The following is an 18,750-nucleotide window of genomic DNA, read 5'->3' as shown; positions in this document are numbered from 1 at the left end:
CATTTGCTTAGATTTTTATTTTTTTCTTCTTTTAGTTTAGCCAAAGGGGAAAGGAATATAGTGTTTCTTTTGTAAAAATAATGCCCGGTATCTATCTAAACATTCCTACAATTTGTTTGAATTTCTCTGTGTGTGGCAGATGTTTGACAGATGGATAGACTTTATTTTTGTAACTGTCCATGCAAACCCTTCCTAAAATAGCCAAATCATTGTTCTACATATGCAAAGCTTGGTTTACCACTGCCTTTGCACTTACACTGGAAGTTTTTTCCAGTCATTTGCTCTCTCTGTGATCTCACAAACTAGGCTAGGGCCCTAAGCTAATTTTATGTCTTAGCATATACTTAGCCTTGCCACAAAAAAGAATAACATAACCTCATGTGCCTAAGATACCATAACTTTATACACACGACATTGTAAAATATCTGTTTCACGGAGAAAGGAGTTAATTTATGAATGAACAAAACACATTTCCTTAATTGTGCTAAGTTTATGAAAATACAAGGAATTAAGAAAATATAAGAATGTTTCACCTTATATACGAAGTATGTAATTTACTCCAAATATGTATAATGTACAATACAATGCTGCATACATAAGTATAAAGAAAAATATAGAAACATACATAAATATACAGTGCATTGTTATTATTATTATTAGTAGTAGTAGTAGTAGTAGTAGTCATCGTCGTGGTAGTCGTCATCATATTTGACAGTATATACATTCACATTACACACTGTTTTTAACAGGTTTTTCAAAAGATTGTGGCCATCTACAGGTATCGGACCCCTTATCCGGAAACCCGTTATCCAGAAAGCTCCGAATTACGGAATGCCCGTCTCCCATAGACTCCATTTTAATCAAATAATTCAGAATTTTAAAACTGATTTCCTTTTTCTATGTAGAAATAAAACAGAACCTTGTAATTGATTCCAACTAAGATATAATTAATCCTTATTGGATGCAAAACAATCCTATTGGGTTTAATTAATATTTTATTGATTTTTTTTTAGTAGACTTAAGGTATTGAGTTCCAAATTACGGAAAGACCCCTTATCCGGAATACCCTTGGTCCCGAGCATTCTGGATAATGGGTCCTATACCTGTATATCACCAGCATGAATTATAATGTGTGGCCCTACGGAGTCAGAATCCATATTTGATGTCCCTAGGGCTGGCTCCTTTCATTTTCTGTTACTTTTGTCGGCTTTACGCTTTTCAGAACTTTCAAAGGGAATAGGAACATAATAGGAAAATACTAGTTACTAACATACTTTCTGTAGGAGAATTGTTTTTTTTAATATTTTTAATAGTATTTCTATTGCCCAAATATATTTTTGTTAATTGTATTTGTTATTCAGTTTAGAAAGTTTGAAATAACAAGCAGATTAAATACAAATGAATTATATGGGGCATTCAATAAATGTCAGAATGGAAAATGTTCCTTGTTTTATAAGTTTCACTCAAAAAAAGGCCAAACTTTCTCTTATCAAATCTGTCAGCAGATTTTTTCTCTGCTAGTTGTTGAGGGGGATTAGAGAATGACTTCAAAGTACATATCATATGTAAATACATCACTTGGGAGCAAGGGAAGTTGCCTTACATGTCCATTTTAATTAACCCAATAATCACTGATAACAATCATGTTACATTTGTGCCCTAGAGTTCAAGACTAGCATTACGTGCCCTTGCACCCTAATGCAATCATTGCACATGAATAGTTTCTTGCCTATTTGGTAGATCACACACTAGTTGACCAGTGTTGACAACCTTTATCCCTGTCTGTGTCATTTATCTATGTATGTTTGAATACAACCTAAAATGATTTATTTGTATGTATCTACAAACACACATTAATATGTTTATTTTTTTTTACAGAAAGAATGTGCAAACTTCATCAAAGTCCTTAAGGTTTACAATCACACACACTTGTATGCTTGTGGAACTGGAGCCTTTCATCCAGTCTGTACCTATATTGATGTTGGCAATTACCCAGAGGTAAAATTATGATATTTTGCATTTAAAATGGACATTTCTAACTAACAAATGCCATTATTTTACTGAATTTAAAATGACCAATGGGTATGTCATAAAAATTGGCTTAGCCGAAAAATGTACTAATATTGTATAGAGGTTGTAGAAGTTTTCCAAACAAAAATGCTGCAGGGAGGATCAATTTGTAAGAACAATTGCTTTACAAACAGTAGTGTAAATATAGCGGAAGCAGACCCTGCAGCCATGGGGGGACAGGGGTCTGGACTGCAGGGGGTTTTTTTGTAAAAAAAAAAAAACCCACTCCCCAGCCACCCTCTTACCTGTGGATCAGGAGCAGAGGACAGTGACAGGCAGGTGGGAGGCAGGCAGTCAGAGGCCGGGGCACCGAGTAACAATGTCTGGGCCCAGCACCAACTTGTTATGCCACTGTTTAAATAATAAAACCAACTGCAAGTGAAACAGCTTTGCACAGTAGGATCTATTTATAAGGAAAACATTTCCACCTTCATCTATAAAACATCAACTTTTAATACAGTACAACTCCTTCAGCCAGTGAAGTGGAATGGTTTTTTTTTTTGATCCACAGTTACAAAAACATTTACAAGCTAAAAATGTAAAATATCAATAATTCTGCACATAATTATAACCATTTTTGTTGGTAATAACAAGGGCACCTACATGGTTCCCTTAATTTCTCTGCTCTTTAGGATACTCTTACATCCACCCCCTCCATTGTTTTATAGATTTAGAAGTGGTATTAACCACACCTGAGAGATTGAACCATGGTGATGATTATGCCGATTTTATAAAACCTACAATTATTTTCAGTCAAAAATCAATGTTTTGTATTAATAAAAAATACATATGAATACTACGGAGGAGCTATTGCACTCAAAAAAAAAAAAACAGTAAAACATTTAAAAATAATCCAATATAAAATAACTGCATAAATAAAATGAAGATACTTAGTTCTTTTTTAGAGACATAGTTTGCACACAAATATATTTCTGTATATATTTTTTAACTACAGCATATCTCAGTGGAATGTTGATTCTGCTTTTACCTGTCCCCTTAGGCCACTAATCCATAGAAATAACCAACAGGAAATTCTTTCCTCATAATATATATTTTTTCGATGTGTTGGTGTTAGGAGAGTGTCGTAAACTATTTTGGATGTGGAATTAGGGTCAATGCCTTAAAGTAATTTTAGAAACCAATACTATTAACAAAATATTTTTATCGGTTTCATTAGAAACACAACACAGAATCTCCAATTTGTAAACTATGCTTAGTGAAGCTTGTTTGAAAGTCATAAGGCTTGAATTTTACCCCCCCCCCCCCCTTATAAAGCTGTGGAGCACTGTATGCCATACATTTACCCACATAACCTAGTGAAAGGATATTTGCATACATTTTGTTGTGTGGTGGATTTTATAGGCAAACTATCATGAAATTTAAATGCACAGTATAAATAGTTTATGTAAAAATAAACATTTTCTTAAATATGTTTTTTTTTTATTCTGTACCATTGTGCATCCACAGCTTTCCTTCCTCACTACTGGCAGGCTGACAAAATCACTATTGCTGACTTTGATTTGATAGACAAGTGAATCCCCCAATAGTAAGAGCTCTTGTACTGCTAAATCCACTCTCTTTTTTTCATCCACTGCTTGCGAAGTTAGAATGTGAAGTTATCAGTGAGCGCAGTATGTGTTCTGAATATCAGTTGGGGCACAGTGCTTGTTTCCTTAAACACATTACTGTATGACAGTTGTGATGCTTGCAAGGGTGTGCCGATAACAATAAAAACACAGGGCTGCTTCACAGGACACTAACAATGCATGTTCTTGCTCCTGTGCGGCTTTTCTCGCTGTGCCCAGAGCAATGTTCAAAACGCATACTGCGCTCACTGATGACTTCATATACTAACTACGCAAGCAGTGGATGAAAAAAGAGAGCAGATTTGTCAGTAGAAATCAGTCAGTACATATCTACCTAGAGACATACATTGTATAACATTGTATGTTATACAAAAAACCTTTCCCAGCAGAAACATTTTCAATAACTACATTTTCTTGTGAAACATTTCCGTTTTTACACCTTCAAACAATATTATTTTTTGTCCATATTCCTTAAATTGCTACTAACTGTATGAACTACTTAGGCCTCTGGAGAGCTAACAGTTTGTTTTGGTGCCTAAGGCACAGGGAGATTAAGTGACTTGCCCAAGGTCACAATAAGTTGATGTGGGAATCAAACCCAGATTTTCCTGAATTATAGTCCTTTGACTTAATGAATGAGCGACTCCACCTAAGTGAAAGGTCATATCAGCTGATTTACAAATGAATACATATTTCCATTCCTTGAGAGAAGCGATGATGAATGACTTTGTGAAAAAAAAATTTCATGAATACCTTCCAGCTCACACACGTAGGGTTTCATTTACTAACGTTTGAATTTTTTTTCACAAATCATAGTTTTTAGTGCTAAAAATTGTGAATTATACTAATTACATGAAAACTTTTGTGATTTATTAAGCAAAAAACAAAAACAAAAAAAAAGACAAAAACGACACCATCTAAAAGCTGTCATGGTCATGTAAAAAAATGAGGGTTTTTTTTTTGTAAAATACCATCAGAATGTTGATATCGCTGGTCCTTAACTGAAAGGTATAAACTATTCATTGTATATAACTTTTACTGTTATTATGCTTTATATAAAACAAACATGTTATGCAACACTTTACATAGACTGGCCATTATTTACATGCACTTCCATCCCAGTAAAGCCAAGGTCTCTGCCCTGCAAACATAACAGAGTTACAGGCACTAGGATCAGTTTTATCAGGAACGTTTTTGTATATATATTTGTTTTTTTGGTGAGAGGAAACTGAAGAGTCATTAAGACACCCACACAGATATGGGGAGAAAGTAGAACTCCAGTAGAAGTGGTCAAAATGAGAGCCAGGGTCCAAGCACGACTAAGTTTCATGAAATAAGAAAGGTAATGCTCCTTAACATTCTAACCTACATTGACCACATTGTGAACATGCCAAGAAAATGTATATTTATAGTTCTTTCATCAATTTGTATTATTTAAAGTTGTTTTTTTTTTTTTTTTTTTATGTGACCGCATCTTTTTTGATACTAAATATGTTTTGATATAATTTATACATTTAATGAGGGAAAAAGGTGCTCCTTCATATATTAAGGAGATCTCATACTCTCATTTTTGCTTTAAATATCATCTGCAATATGAAAATGTACTTTTCAACCCCTTCATAAACAGTTGAAACTGAGACTCAGATCTTTAACTGCTTTCTAGCAATCTCCACTTGGATGATGCCACCTTAAACTGAACCTAACAAAGACTGAACGTGTCATCTTTTCACCTAAGCCTGGTCCTACCCCCCCTTTACTATCTTTATTGATGGTATGCTCATTAAACCTGTTTAGTTGGCACATTGTCTGGGGGTGATTTTTGACTCCTCTTTCTCCTTCTCTAATCATCTTAACACTACTGGCAAAATCTGTCATACAAGCCCCAACCCTGCTTAAATCCTTATCATGACTTCCAATTAAACAAAGAATAAAATACAAATTCCTTCTCACAAACTTTAAAGTTCTTCATTCCTCTCCCCCTCACTACATCTCTCCTGTTGTGTCTGTATATGTTCCTAGCCAGCTCCTCTGCTCCTCTCAGAGCAACTGCTTGGTTGCACCCCCACTTCTACTGTTGTTTCTCGTCTTAAGCTCTTCTGCCTTGCTGTTCCTTATAATTGGAATGGCATCCCTGAATTCCTCCAGATAGAATCCTCCCTCAGTCTCTTTATAACTCTCAAAGACTAACTCCTTGTGCACTGAACACCTGAACTGAGAACTGGCACTTATATTGCAGTGTCACCCACTGTAACCTGCAGCACTTAATACCATTCTATATAGATTGTAAGCTTTACAGGGCAGGGACCTCCATCCTCTTGTCTCTTTGTCACTTAGCTCTGTGGAATCTTTAATGTAACTCTACTTTTTATTTATTTATATTCATTATTGTTTGTTTTATTAATGTATTGTTGCACAGCACTGCATACATAAGTAGTGCTATATAAATACATATATACATACATATTGAAATTACTGGAAGCGTATATAGCCCAGTGTCTGGGCATGTGCAAAACAACAATAACACATGAATGTGTGAAAAAATTCAAGGAGCCTCATTCTGGAATTCACCACATTCAACACCGGAGCCTTTTAAATGATTTGTGAATGAGGAAGTTACGTAGATTCTGGTGTTTCAGAGCCTGTTAAAAGGTTTGTGAATGTAGAGTTTAAATTTGTAAATCATAAATTTAGTTAGTGATTTTCTAAATCTGAAAAAATTTAAAGAAGACACTGACTGTTTGACTTTTACCTTAGAGTGTTCCAATTAATTTTAGAAGAGCTATACGTCTTAAATTTTTTTGTAAATGACACACAAAAGAAATCTGTCTAATATATCTCTTGCAAGGTCAGGCTTAAATCATTACATGGAAATTAATCATCTGTTCCTTTCAGCTGTCACTTGACTTATTCCTTTTTGCCCAAGCATATTTTATAATTACACATTAATGTTTTTTCAATCTATTTGTGTCCCAGTGACAGAAATACAAGTCGGTAATTATGTTACAGCAGCTCTTTAAAAGGCTCTGCTCCTGCATTAACTTGCAGGAAATAAAAGTTTTAAACTGTCAAAAATGAGGGAGTAAATTTGTCTACTTTCCATCTTATTATATTCAGGTATTTGTCATAGTCTATAATTTGTCAGAGACTGCTTTGAAAATGTGGTTGTCATTTATACCAAAAAAAAAAAATATATAAAGTAAATGTAAAAGTCAGCAACAGAAAAACAAGTACATGGGAGTGGTTGTTTTAGAATGGATTAATTTAAAAATGGAATTGTGGCAATTCCATTTCAGGACCTGAAATGTATTCTAAGTATATAAATAGGAATCTGTGGTTCAAACTAAATTTAACACAAAGGAAAAAATGTAAACGCTAGACCATTTAATATTGAATGCTACATAATGTTCTTAGGGATGTAGCAAATAGACATCCCAGCAAATGTGTGTATTTATGATGGTTCCAACTTATGTGGCTACTGTTAGATCTAGACTGAGGTGCAGTTAGAGCACTGGATGGTTAGAGCTTGTGTAGCCTTGTAAACTTGAACTCTGCTGACTTTGCACATGTATTGGGACCATAAGTGGATGGATCTAAGCAAAGAGTGTCAAAGAGACCTGCACTTCGTGATTACTGAGATATTAAGTTGTCTTCTCATATATAAATCATTCTATATCTGTATTGTTACTATGTTTAACTGTTTGGTTATGAACGAGTAATGCATGACATATTGTGTATGTAGTTGCAAGGTCTTTTCTGAAGTACAAGGCATGTCAATGTAGCTATTGGTTTACTGCAGTGATCCCCAACCAGTGGCTCGGGGGCAACATGTTGCTCCCCAACCCCTTGGATGTTGCTCTCAGTGCCCCAAAACCAGGTAGTTATGTTTGAATTCCTGACTTGGGGGCAAGTTTTGGTTGAATAAAAACAAGATTTACTACCAAATAAAGCACCCTGTAAGATGATAGTGTGCATAGAGGCTACCTAATAGCCAATCACAGCCCTTATTTGGCACCTCCATGAACTTTTATGGTGCTTGTGTTGCTCTCCAAGTCTTTTCACATTTGACTATGGCTCACAAGTAAAAAAGGTTGGGGATCCCTGGTTTACTGTGATCGCAGCCAAAAGGGGCTTTCTGTAGCATTCCAGATTTATCAGGTATTGTGTTAATTTATATTGTTATGGATTGTCTTTTGTCCCATGTAAATAAATCAGTTCATTGTTATCAGATAAAGACATTTTTATTCTTAAATAATTTATATTATGATCATTAGAATGCATTTACTTAAATATATTTTACTGTTCCTGCTACAATGTTTGTTTACCCTGTGGGTTTTGATGTGTATTTTGCTGCAAAATTGTCCATTTGAAAAAGCATGTTTACATCCACCTGTCACATGTACACACGTAACCTTGCAATTTTGTGACCTCCATTGAATTTTGAAGTAACTTATCCACTAAGATTGTGCACTAATTCATCTTAACACAAGTGGTTGCACAAATTCAGTATAGCTTTTGCAAACCGGAAAACTGTTTAGTGACTACTTCAATCAGTAGAAGAAAGATTGCCAATTTTATAGTTTGCAATAATGAGCAGTGTATGTAATAACACGTCTTAATGAAAACCATGCCTTAAATGTGCACTTTGCAATGCCGTAACTATCAAACACATACTATTACATTGCAAAATGCTATTTTTTATTCTTATTTGTGTGAATGTTTTTCCATTTATTACCTTTTATTTCACTTACCACTTTTTATGTGAGCAATAAATAACTGGCACAAAATAATATAGCAACTAGTAGGTCACATGGTCACATGAAGCTTGTATCAATGACTTTTGCTTTCAGACTAGATAAGTCTTGTGCTGAGTGTTTGATCAACACCATACATGATCCAATTTAAAGATACAGATGAGAGACAGTTTTTATTATAGCAGCTTGCCACTTAGAAATTTCACACACAATCACATGTCTACTTATTTTAATTACTCCATTTATAAATATGTGTTTACATGTTCTTTATTAATTGACTGGTAATAAAGCTAGTCACCAGGATGCTTGAGTCTTCTATTGAGTAGATTATTTAAAATTCTGTTCTAGTCAAGTAGTTAATGCCTTAGATTAGGGTTGTACATTGCTGGCATAACAAGAAGGTCTCTGGTGATTAGCTTGCACCTTTCTAAGACAGTACTGTTGGTGGGTCTTGGAGACAGTCTTGAAATGAGTGTGCTAGAAAATAACATGTGTATGTGTGAATTAGTGGTTGGTGTTCTCAAAAATGCATTTATGTATCATTTTAACTTATGTCATATTCTCTCCCAACAGCAGTTCTCAAGATTTAATTAATGTGGTTACTTATACAGTTTTGAAGTCATTCTTTGGAGTACTTTAGGGGTTTATATTAAAAAAAAAAAAATCAGTAAAAGAATACAACTTTAAGGCAAGCTATTAAGTATGGCAAAAGCAGTTTCTCTTTTGCTTATCATCTTAAACTAAAGTATTAAATTATATGGTTTCTTTTTGCATTTCTGAACCATTTGTCAGAAGAAAAAACTCTCATTCTCATATTACATCATTGCTTTTCTTTTTTTTTTCCACTTTACATTCAGTAGGCAAGAAACGGGTGAGTGCAAATTTGAGCAGAAAAGAAACAATTTAAATCTCTTAAAAAGGTGAGGATAGCACGTAAAGCATAGCAAATTTGATAGAGAACTCAGGAAACAGATAATAGCCCTATTCATGTGTGCTTTATATTACCAAACAGTTAAATGGAACCTGGAAAAAGAAAATACATAGCACATGTGTTTTTATACAAGATTGAATTTCTTGTGCCCTATGGAAAAATAAATAATTAATCCATTTACCCCTTAGGTAATTCAATTAGATTTGTTTTACCTTTTCATTTCTGCACAGAATCACACTGAATTATAGTGAAGCACATATTCTTGATGTATACTGACTTTAAAATTGGTAATAACTGTAACATATTTAACTTGAAAAGTATAAATATTTGACCTTTTTCTAAGTCATTGTTACTTGACTTTAATATAAAGCACCTATGCATTCCAAGAAAAAGAACAACTTATTCAATTATTAATTAATCTTGTTGCAATACAGTAATGAATTATTCAATAAATATCTGTAAGAGGTAGTTTGAGTAGCAGTGCAGGTTCTCCAGTATACCAACTTGAACATCTAATAATTTGTTGCTTCAAAAAATACAACACAAAACAATATAATGCAAAAACAGATATTTTGAAGATGCCGTTACCTACAATTGCTCATTATCCATAACATAACAGTTATGATAATTGGGTAGCCTGCCATCATGTAGACAGTCAGAAACCCTCCTAAGGGTTAAAAGTGCACTGCCAGGTAAGCAACACAATCACCAGTCAGCGTTTAGATTAATGCAGCCACCAGCAAGTGTATAAAAGACAATAAACAAATGGGTCAAGTGAATGGTTGGGCCTCTACCCATATTCTTAATTGACATTTGGGGTTCTAGGAAGAGTTTCATTATTTTTTGTTATTTTACAAAGCCTATGGCCTAGAAACTTTTGTGGGAAAAAATGTTAATTTGTCTGAGGATCTGCCCAGTAGGAATGAGCAGGAGTCTGGGGCATGACCTAACTCCTTTGATTATAAGGGTCTCTTGAGGTCTTAAATACATCTTTAACCTTTGGAGAATAGCAACAGAATACTTCCTATAGTAAGTAGTTTTAAGGAATATTCCATTCATTTGGAACACAGGTGCTTCCTAGAAAGTTGTAGGCATGGTATATCAAGACATTATGATTGCTGTCATCTTCTAAGAAAAAAAAATTGCAATCAAAATGCATAAAAAACTGACAGCTGTATTCCATTATATTTCATGGAGGTGACTCAGCCTGTGGAGCATGGAAAAGAGTATTGTGAGCATGAACATACACGTCAGCCTTGAGGAAAATGCTTGGTTTGCCATTAAACTATTTTTTTTTTACCAATGGATAATTATGATGGAAGAAAGTCATTTTTATTTCCACAAACATATTTACGTATGCTATTTTAATATACTTTGTGTACAGTGCTTGGGATAATAAAACATTTTCACAAGACTACAGTAAGATAGATATAAAGTACAAAGACAAAAATAATATAAATATTGCAGAATAATATAAAGTAAAGAACATATAGAGTGGACATGGTAACTGAATCTTTGTAGTTTCCAGAGAGCAGGTTTATTAAAAAAAACAAACCAACCTTAGTGCCTGCTCAGTCGAATGTAAAACCATAGTTACTGAGCTGTGCTTAACTTCTTCAGCCATGCCAAAAGTTGTTGATCCTTTAGGCACAAAAGACAGGAATAAATAAGTAGGGAAGCTGGCAACCTTTCCAACATTACTGTGTGCAAAATCTGTGTTTTAAAACACAGTTCAATAGAAATATAATGCAGTGTTAGTAATTCTTTTGCAGTGTGTGTGTTAAATTACATGAACCTAATACAGTATGTTGAATGGTAATTAGACTGTTTATGCCTACACTGCAATTTTTATCATCACCTTTTGCTGTCAGTGCACAAGAAACACCATCTATAACCATATACTTAAAGATATAACCAGAAGCTGCCCTAAATTAGTGAGCATTCTCAGTTAATCTTTTAACCCTTTTGCTGCTGGGCAGTTCTGTACATTTGTACACATTAGAACCATTTCCTGGGGGCACCTTTTAGTTGACCAAGGAAAAGTATATATTGTTTTTCTTCAGGATAATATAGGCTTTCTAAATTTGCCTGTATAAGTGTGTGACGCCACTTCTGTAAAAATATGGTTCTAAATACATAAAAACACAAATATTTGTCATTACATAGCGATATAATATATTTCACTAAAATATTTTGGAAGCGCAAAGGTCTTCAGAATGCACAAAAAAAATGTTTACTTCTATGGTACAACTTAATGTTATGATACAAATGTACCCAAAACACAATAGATTTTATACATTAACACACTTGCTTGAGTTTCTGTTCCAAATATTGTATAATTAAATAAAATTCCTTATTCTATAGCTCAAATAATGTTCCCTTCCCAAATTGCACTCATCTGAATAAATTTTAATTAATGTATATTAGAAACATGCTTAGAATTTCAAACAACAATATTTTTTCCATTGTTTTTGAGTAGACAGTAGGCAAGTATGTATTATTATGTAGTACTAGTTTTATTGTATGTGGAAGTTCTTTTAAAGCTTATGCATATGAAGGTGTTCATCTAGACCAGAGCTGTCCAACTGGCGGCCCGCGACCCCCCTCTGTGTGGCCCCCACCTGTCTGGCTGCTTTGATGGCTTACTCTTGTGTAAGCTTTAATGGTATCAGTACTGAGATTAACTGGCCCCCTGCATGGTTCTCACCTCAGATTCAGGCTGTAATCAGGCTGTATTGTTTAAACATGTAATCCCCTGTGTTGTTCACACCTTTTAATCTCTGCATTGTTCACCCCCTGCAGTGTTCACACCTCAGGCTCAGGTTGTAATCACCCCCATTGTTCCCCTGTTCACACCTCAGGAGCAGTATAAACCCACAAATAATCCCTGCACACTACAAAAAGAACATATACTGAGGTGGTACTGCAATTAAAAAGTTTTTTAATATATAGTTATTGTGCAGACTGTAGGAGCAGTGCCAGCATTGTGTCACTGTAGGCTGCCTGTGTGTGCCATACACACAGGCATCATAGGGCAAGCAGAGTATGGCACACACAGGCAGGGTAGGGAAGGCAGAGTATGGCACACACAGGCAGAGTATGGCACACACAGGCAGAGTATGGCACACACAGGCAGAGTATGGCACACACAGGCAGAGTATGGCACACACAGGCAGAGTATGGCACACACAGGCAGAGTATGGCACACACAGGCAGAGTATGGCACACACAGGCAGAGTATGGCACACACAGGCAGAGTATGGCACACACAGGCAGAGTATGGCACACACAGGCAGAGTATGGCACACACAGGCAGAGTATGGCACACACAGGCAGAGTATGGCACACACAGGCAGAGTATGGCACACACAGGCAGAGTATGGCACACACAGGCAGAGTATGGCACACACAGGCAGAGTATGGCACACACAGGCAGAGTATGGCACACACAGGCAGAGTATGGCACACACAGGCAGAGTATGGCACACACAGGCAGAGTATGGCACACACAGGCAGAGTATGGCACAAACCAGCCAAGAATGGCACAAACCAGCCAAGAATGGCACAAACCAGCCAAGAATGGCAAACACAGTGAAAGTATGGTACATGCAGGCAGGGTAGGGAAGGCAGAGTATGGCACACACAGGCAGGGTAGGGCAGGCAGAGTATGACACACACAGGCAAAGTATGGCACAAACCAGCCAAGAATGGCACACACAGTGAAAGTATGGCACACACAGGCAGGGTAGGGAAGGCAGAGTATGGCACACACAGGCAGGGTAGGGAAGGCAGAGTATGGCACACACAGGCAGGGTAGGGAAGGCAGAGTCTGGCACACACAGGCAGGGTAGGGAAGGCAGAGTATGGCAGGTTTTTGCTGTACTACAACCATTAATATGGGTATGATCATGTGATAACATGGGTGTGGTTTCAAGTGGGTGCGGTTTCTAAAAAGGGAGTGGTCAAAACTGGCTTCCATTATCGGCCCTCCACCACGTAGGTTGGAAAAATTCCGGCCCTCGGTACAACAGAAGTTGGACAGCACTGATCTAGGCCATGGTATCCAGTATGCAGTACTGTTCAGTCTAAAGTCATGGGACTAGCACGTTCAGTTGTAATAGAATTATCCCTACAAGATGTTACCAGTTTACTTTAAAAAATGTAAACAAATGCATTTTTCAAAGAATACACAACCAGTGATATATATAGTAATATACTAAAATATATGCTTTTTATACCATTACACTTTATTACAGGTTAGTTGCCCTCAAATCCCACTTTATCCATTAGATTCCTATTCCAATTATTTTGCATGTTAACAGAACAAGGTTGTTCAACAAGGTTCTGGAATTTTTCATTCAAGGACATATGTTCCCAGGGAATCAGTTGTCAGCTCAGGCTCCTGCTAAACTTGTCATATCTGAGCTTAAACCAGTCTCACCTTTCACTGTGGAGTCTTAAAAACAAATCTTGAACTAAGAAAAATAAGACTTTTTTTCTTTGTTTCCATCTATTATAATTCATCTTGATAAAAAGCAGAGATATTTATTTAAAACACCATTACACTGAGTTACATCAGGTCGCACATGCTATGAAGTCACGTGTTTATATGCTTAAGCTCTCTTTTGGGTTGCATAGAACTTTAAATTTATATTATGGGTGTAAAATGTAAACAAATTACACACCATGCATTGAATTGATGTTAAACATTCCATAATGTACGACCAGGATCATGTACATATTCTTATGCAGCATATTTAGTGCCCTTTAATTCTTTTTGACTTTTAACATGTGGCGGTATAGCTTTTAGGCTTCACAGTTCTTTTTTTTTATGACCCCAAAACTTGGAAACTTGTAAATGATCATTTAAAGTATATCATATAAAAAAAATGATGTTTTATGGTTTTCACAGTCAAATTGTAAATGCAAATATGCCTTTCTTCTTCTGAACTGCCTTTCTTCTATGCCTTTCTTCTTTGAACTGATCTAAATACACCTCTATCAATTAATGTGACAACAATTAGATTGCTACATCTTGCCTGTGGGCTTATAGAACCCCTAACGAGGCAATGCAAATTGATTGTATACCTACACTGTATTTGCTGCGGTTATCGGTCTGTTATGTTTAGCTTGGCTGCTAACAAGGCCAAATCCAAACTAATACCCTCTGTGGCTACTGCTGCCTACCAAACTAAAAGCCGTGGGCTACTGCCCCCATTGCAGCTTAACTTACCAAATTTGAATCCAGAAATGTCTATTGGCAGTGCAACAACCCTAAAGCTGTAAAACAAGAGAGTTAAGAATATATCAATAACAATAGACAACCGTGCATTTCATTAAACATATGGGAACATTGAAATCTGCCTCCAAGCTAAATGGTGGGTGGGATAGAAGCTGCCTTAACTATGCTCTTCTGTGCACAAGTGACTTGGCGGAAATTATTAGCTGGCCACCAACAATCAGCCAATGGGCCTGCCCTTCTATGGATTCACAGGGTTGGCCCCAGCAGCCATGGCTCACCCCCATCCATTGTGGTATGGGTGTTAGGGCGAGCTTTTTTTTCAATAAAATTTAAGTTACAAAAAAAATTAGATTGCCACAACATTTTATTTTTTAGATCATTTTATACCTCATTGATGGGTTAAAAGATAGAGGAATGCAATATAATATTTGAATGAACTGTGGCAAAAATACTTCACTGCCTGCGACTGTTTTATATAATATATAAGGCATAAAATCTATAAATAATAAAATATATATACACTCAAATTCTTTAGTATTCATTTTGACAAAATACCACACAAACCAAAGCAATATAAGAGATAAAAGTAGATGTTGAATGTATAAATGTATAAATCAGCAAGTATTCACTTCCACAAGTCACTAAATCTTGGACAACACTCTAAGCAGCTTTCTCACATGGTTAAAATGCCTTTATTTATCAAACAAACACAGACCAACACAGCAATATTTCAGGTCTACTTTGATCCTTTGTCAGGTTAGGTCTTTCAGCTACATCACCTCTGCTTTAGAGCCATAGACCTGACATTTTAAATTGTGTATGATTTGCTGTACATAGGAAATTCACTCATTATAAAAAGTTACATTTGTAAGTTCTATGTCAGACATACTGCCATTCTGAGTAAGGGATTTACACTGGTTCATGGCAGGGTTACAGTTAACAAAGTGGTTCCAAATCTGGGCGACCAGCAAAAGCTATCCTTAGACTTGGGAAACTGTGAAACTGTTAGAATGTCTCTCCACTGATATATACACCTGTAATATATACACCTCAAATAAGGATATCCTGTCAACCTGTTCTCTTTAAAGTTCTTCAGAGCTGTAGACCAATGTTTTGCAATATATTGCTATACAGTTGTTTAGATCAGTTGAGACCTACATCTGGAGGTTAAAGAACTTAAATGTGTGTGAAAGTTTAGTCCAGCATTTCATTTTTGGAAGGTATGCCACTTCTTTAGCAGAAAATTATTAGGAACAGGTGGAATAACCAGACTAGTATTTCTAATGCTAAACTATGCCCTGTTTATAAATTATACTATTTCTGTCTATTACACATTGAGTTAAGAAGTAAAACTGTACAAGGAGACTCATTCTTGACAAAGTCAAACAGTCTAAAGACTTGTTTGGATAGGTGACTATGCTGCCACTACATCATCTATCTAAGCCATATTAAATGTTACAGATATTGAAGCTTGTAAAGTGGCAGTCAGTGGGAAATAAGCTAATTAATAGCTTTAAAATCCGTTATGTTTGAATGAAACGGGCTTGTCAAACATCAGTTTCACCTGTGAAATTAACCCTAATGCAGCTGCTACTGCAGATTGCTGCCGAGTTCAAATATTTAACCTTTAGTACTATATACCCCATTAGTAATAGGTAGCTCTAGGGTAGACATTTCTTGGTAACCTTGTTTACACCTTCTACTTATATTCACATTAATCATTTTTCTTTGTTTGATTTTTCTCAGTTTAAAGTAATAATCTTATATCCCCATTTTCAACCAAGAAAACATTAAAATGTGTGATATTGTATAACCCTTTTTATATTGTATAACTCTTTATAATCAATATTGGAACCAAAAAAGCTACATTCAGTACATTCAACGGAGGGGGCTCTTCATTCTGGAGCACAAAGGCTCTGGATATGGTGCTAAATGCAGGGCATAGTGCAAAGGTGCTAAGAACATGATCATTTTGTGCTCATTATTTTCACTTTACGCTTTGTAAATGGACATATATTTGTCATCCACTTGCTATAGTGTAAATATACTGTGATAAGTTAATCAGAATAGCTGCAGAATTATATAATATGTATTTATTTATTTTTATAGTTCACAAAAGCTAAAGCAAACCTACATGAAATACATGTCATTTTAGTGAAATATTCATTATATTTTGCTAATGACCCAAAACAATGCTGGGCACCTTGAAGTGTATGATTGCGGGGGCTAATTATACACCATGCAACTGTTCTCACTTTAAAGGATATAATTACTTGTGCAGGCATGCTTTTTTTGTCCTGTGTAATTAAAATAATAGTTTCATGAGGATTCTGAATGTTCTAATGTAGCACTTATTTGTATGACAAATATAGGTATCATGCTTAGGTTCACCTCAAAACTTGTCCTCCTCTTCATCTGAAAAACATTTTTGAAACACATTTGTATTTTACTTGGGTATATAACCTAATCTAACTATTAAAAATATTGCATTGAAAAAAATCAATCCGTATTCCATATCATGAAACTACATGGAAGATACATAAATTAAGTAGCAAATTAATTTCAATTTAAGAGAACTGTTAAGGAAAGAAAAATCAAATCACTTAAATTACATTAACTTTATTCTAAGTCCCTTTAGGGCTCTGGTACACGGGGAGATTAGTCGAGGCAACTTAGGTGATTTCCGCAAATCGCGCCGCCGCGTATGCCATCCCACTGGCGATTTACATTTTCGCCGGTGGGATGTCATGTCGGGGAGTTTAGACGCCCACAACAAGGGAGATTTGTCGCGGGCGACTAAACTCCCCTGTGTGCCAGAGCCCTTACACTGGTGGTTCTAATTTGCCAGATTCTTCTTTTGCTACTCCTCTTATATTATTCATAGTTGTACCTACTACAGTGTCTTTTGGGTTTTATGGTTGTTGTAAAGCAAAAAGAATCTTATATTCTTATGGCCAATGATGAGCGAATTTTTTTGCCAGGTGTGGATTCGCAGTTCGGATTTTAGCTGCGGAAAATTTGTGTTGCATCAGCGTTTCGCACGTTTTCTGGATAACCGAAACTAGACAGATTCACTCATCACTACTGGTCACTGTAATGAGGCAAAGATTTTACAGCATTTAATGTAGATTAAGAAATGATCATATTTTTTTTGGATTGAGAAACAACTTTTTGTATGGTCTTAAAGAGAGTGATGTTGTATTCTAAAGTTGGTCAAATATGGGCTGATTGGTCAGATACCTTAAGGTTGGCCAGTATATAACCACTATAACCCTGTAACCAAAGATTCACTAACTTCACAACTGAAGTTCAGTTGGCACTTATTGCCTAGAATTATCAGTACCATACATCCCATGGATAGCTTGATAAGGACAATTTCCTTGGTCAACAACAATCACAAGCAACATACACTTTTGTTTCTTATATGTACAAAAAAAGATCCCAATTCCCAGTGTATTTCACGTATAGCCTTGTTAGCCTTACAAATAACCCTTACCCTTTTATGTATTACTTTTGTATGTCATGCAGTAGGAATTATTAGATCTGCAAAAGATACAGGTGCATAACAGTCTGCATTTTTGTATTTTTTCCAACAAAAAAAGACTTTTCTTCAATTACAAAGTACTGTCCATTGCATGTTGTAACCAACATGTGGCATACACTATTTTGAAGACCATGATTTATTTGTGCTCAGACAATAGTGTTTACTAATGGGTATAATGGATTGCACATTTTATGTCCTTTGTAGCCATGGGCTCTGCATGAAGATATCAAATACTGTAACTGCTTTCAGATATAGATAGCTACAGGCAAGATTTCTGACTTCTGAAACTGGAAATAAGGAAACCATTACTGCTATAAAATGAAGGCCAGCAAATTAGATAAATTAGTATAATTTAACATGAGATGCTACAACTTCATTTCCTGGCTATCAGACTATCATACCAAGTTTGTCTTGTTCAAATTTCAGTGATTCATCACTGGCACGTTTTATTTTTGCGGTTTTAAAAAGTGCCAAAATGTTTTTTAATAGAAAAACAAATATGTTTTTAAACCAATAGGAATACAAGGAATAAAAAGATAATTGTAACACCTAAAAAGTTGAATGGTATATTCTTATATAGAACGATTAGTCTAAATTCATAACCACTGCTACATTTTATGGTTCAT

General features: G+C 35.5%; 1 protein-coding gene across 3 annotated transcripts in view; it reads left to right on the top strand.

Moving 5' to 3' along the window:
• The window catches only part of sema3a (semaphorin 3A), a 126,507-nt gene that overhangs the window by 59,307 nt on the left and 48,450 nt on the right, over positions 1-18,750 (top strand). For all 3 annotated transcript variants that reach the window (XM_004913030.4, XM_002935255.5, XM_031899035.1), the window contains exon 4: positions 1,879-1,998. In XM_004913030.4, the coding sequence (XP_004913087.1) occupies positions 1,879-1,998 (120 nt within the window). The remainder of the gene's footprint in view (positions 1-1,878; positions 1,999-18,750) is intronic.

This window comes from Xenopus tropicalis, chromosome 3, assembly GCF_000004195.4.
Source record: "Xenopus tropicalis strain Nigerian chromosome 3, UCB_Xtro_10.0, whole genome shotgun sequence".
NCBI classification, from domain to species: domain Eukaryota; kingdom Metazoa; phylum Chordata; class Amphibia; order Anura; family Pipidae; genus Xenopus; species Xenopus tropicalis.
This window is presented reverse-complemented; position numbering and strand designations above follow the sequence as displayed.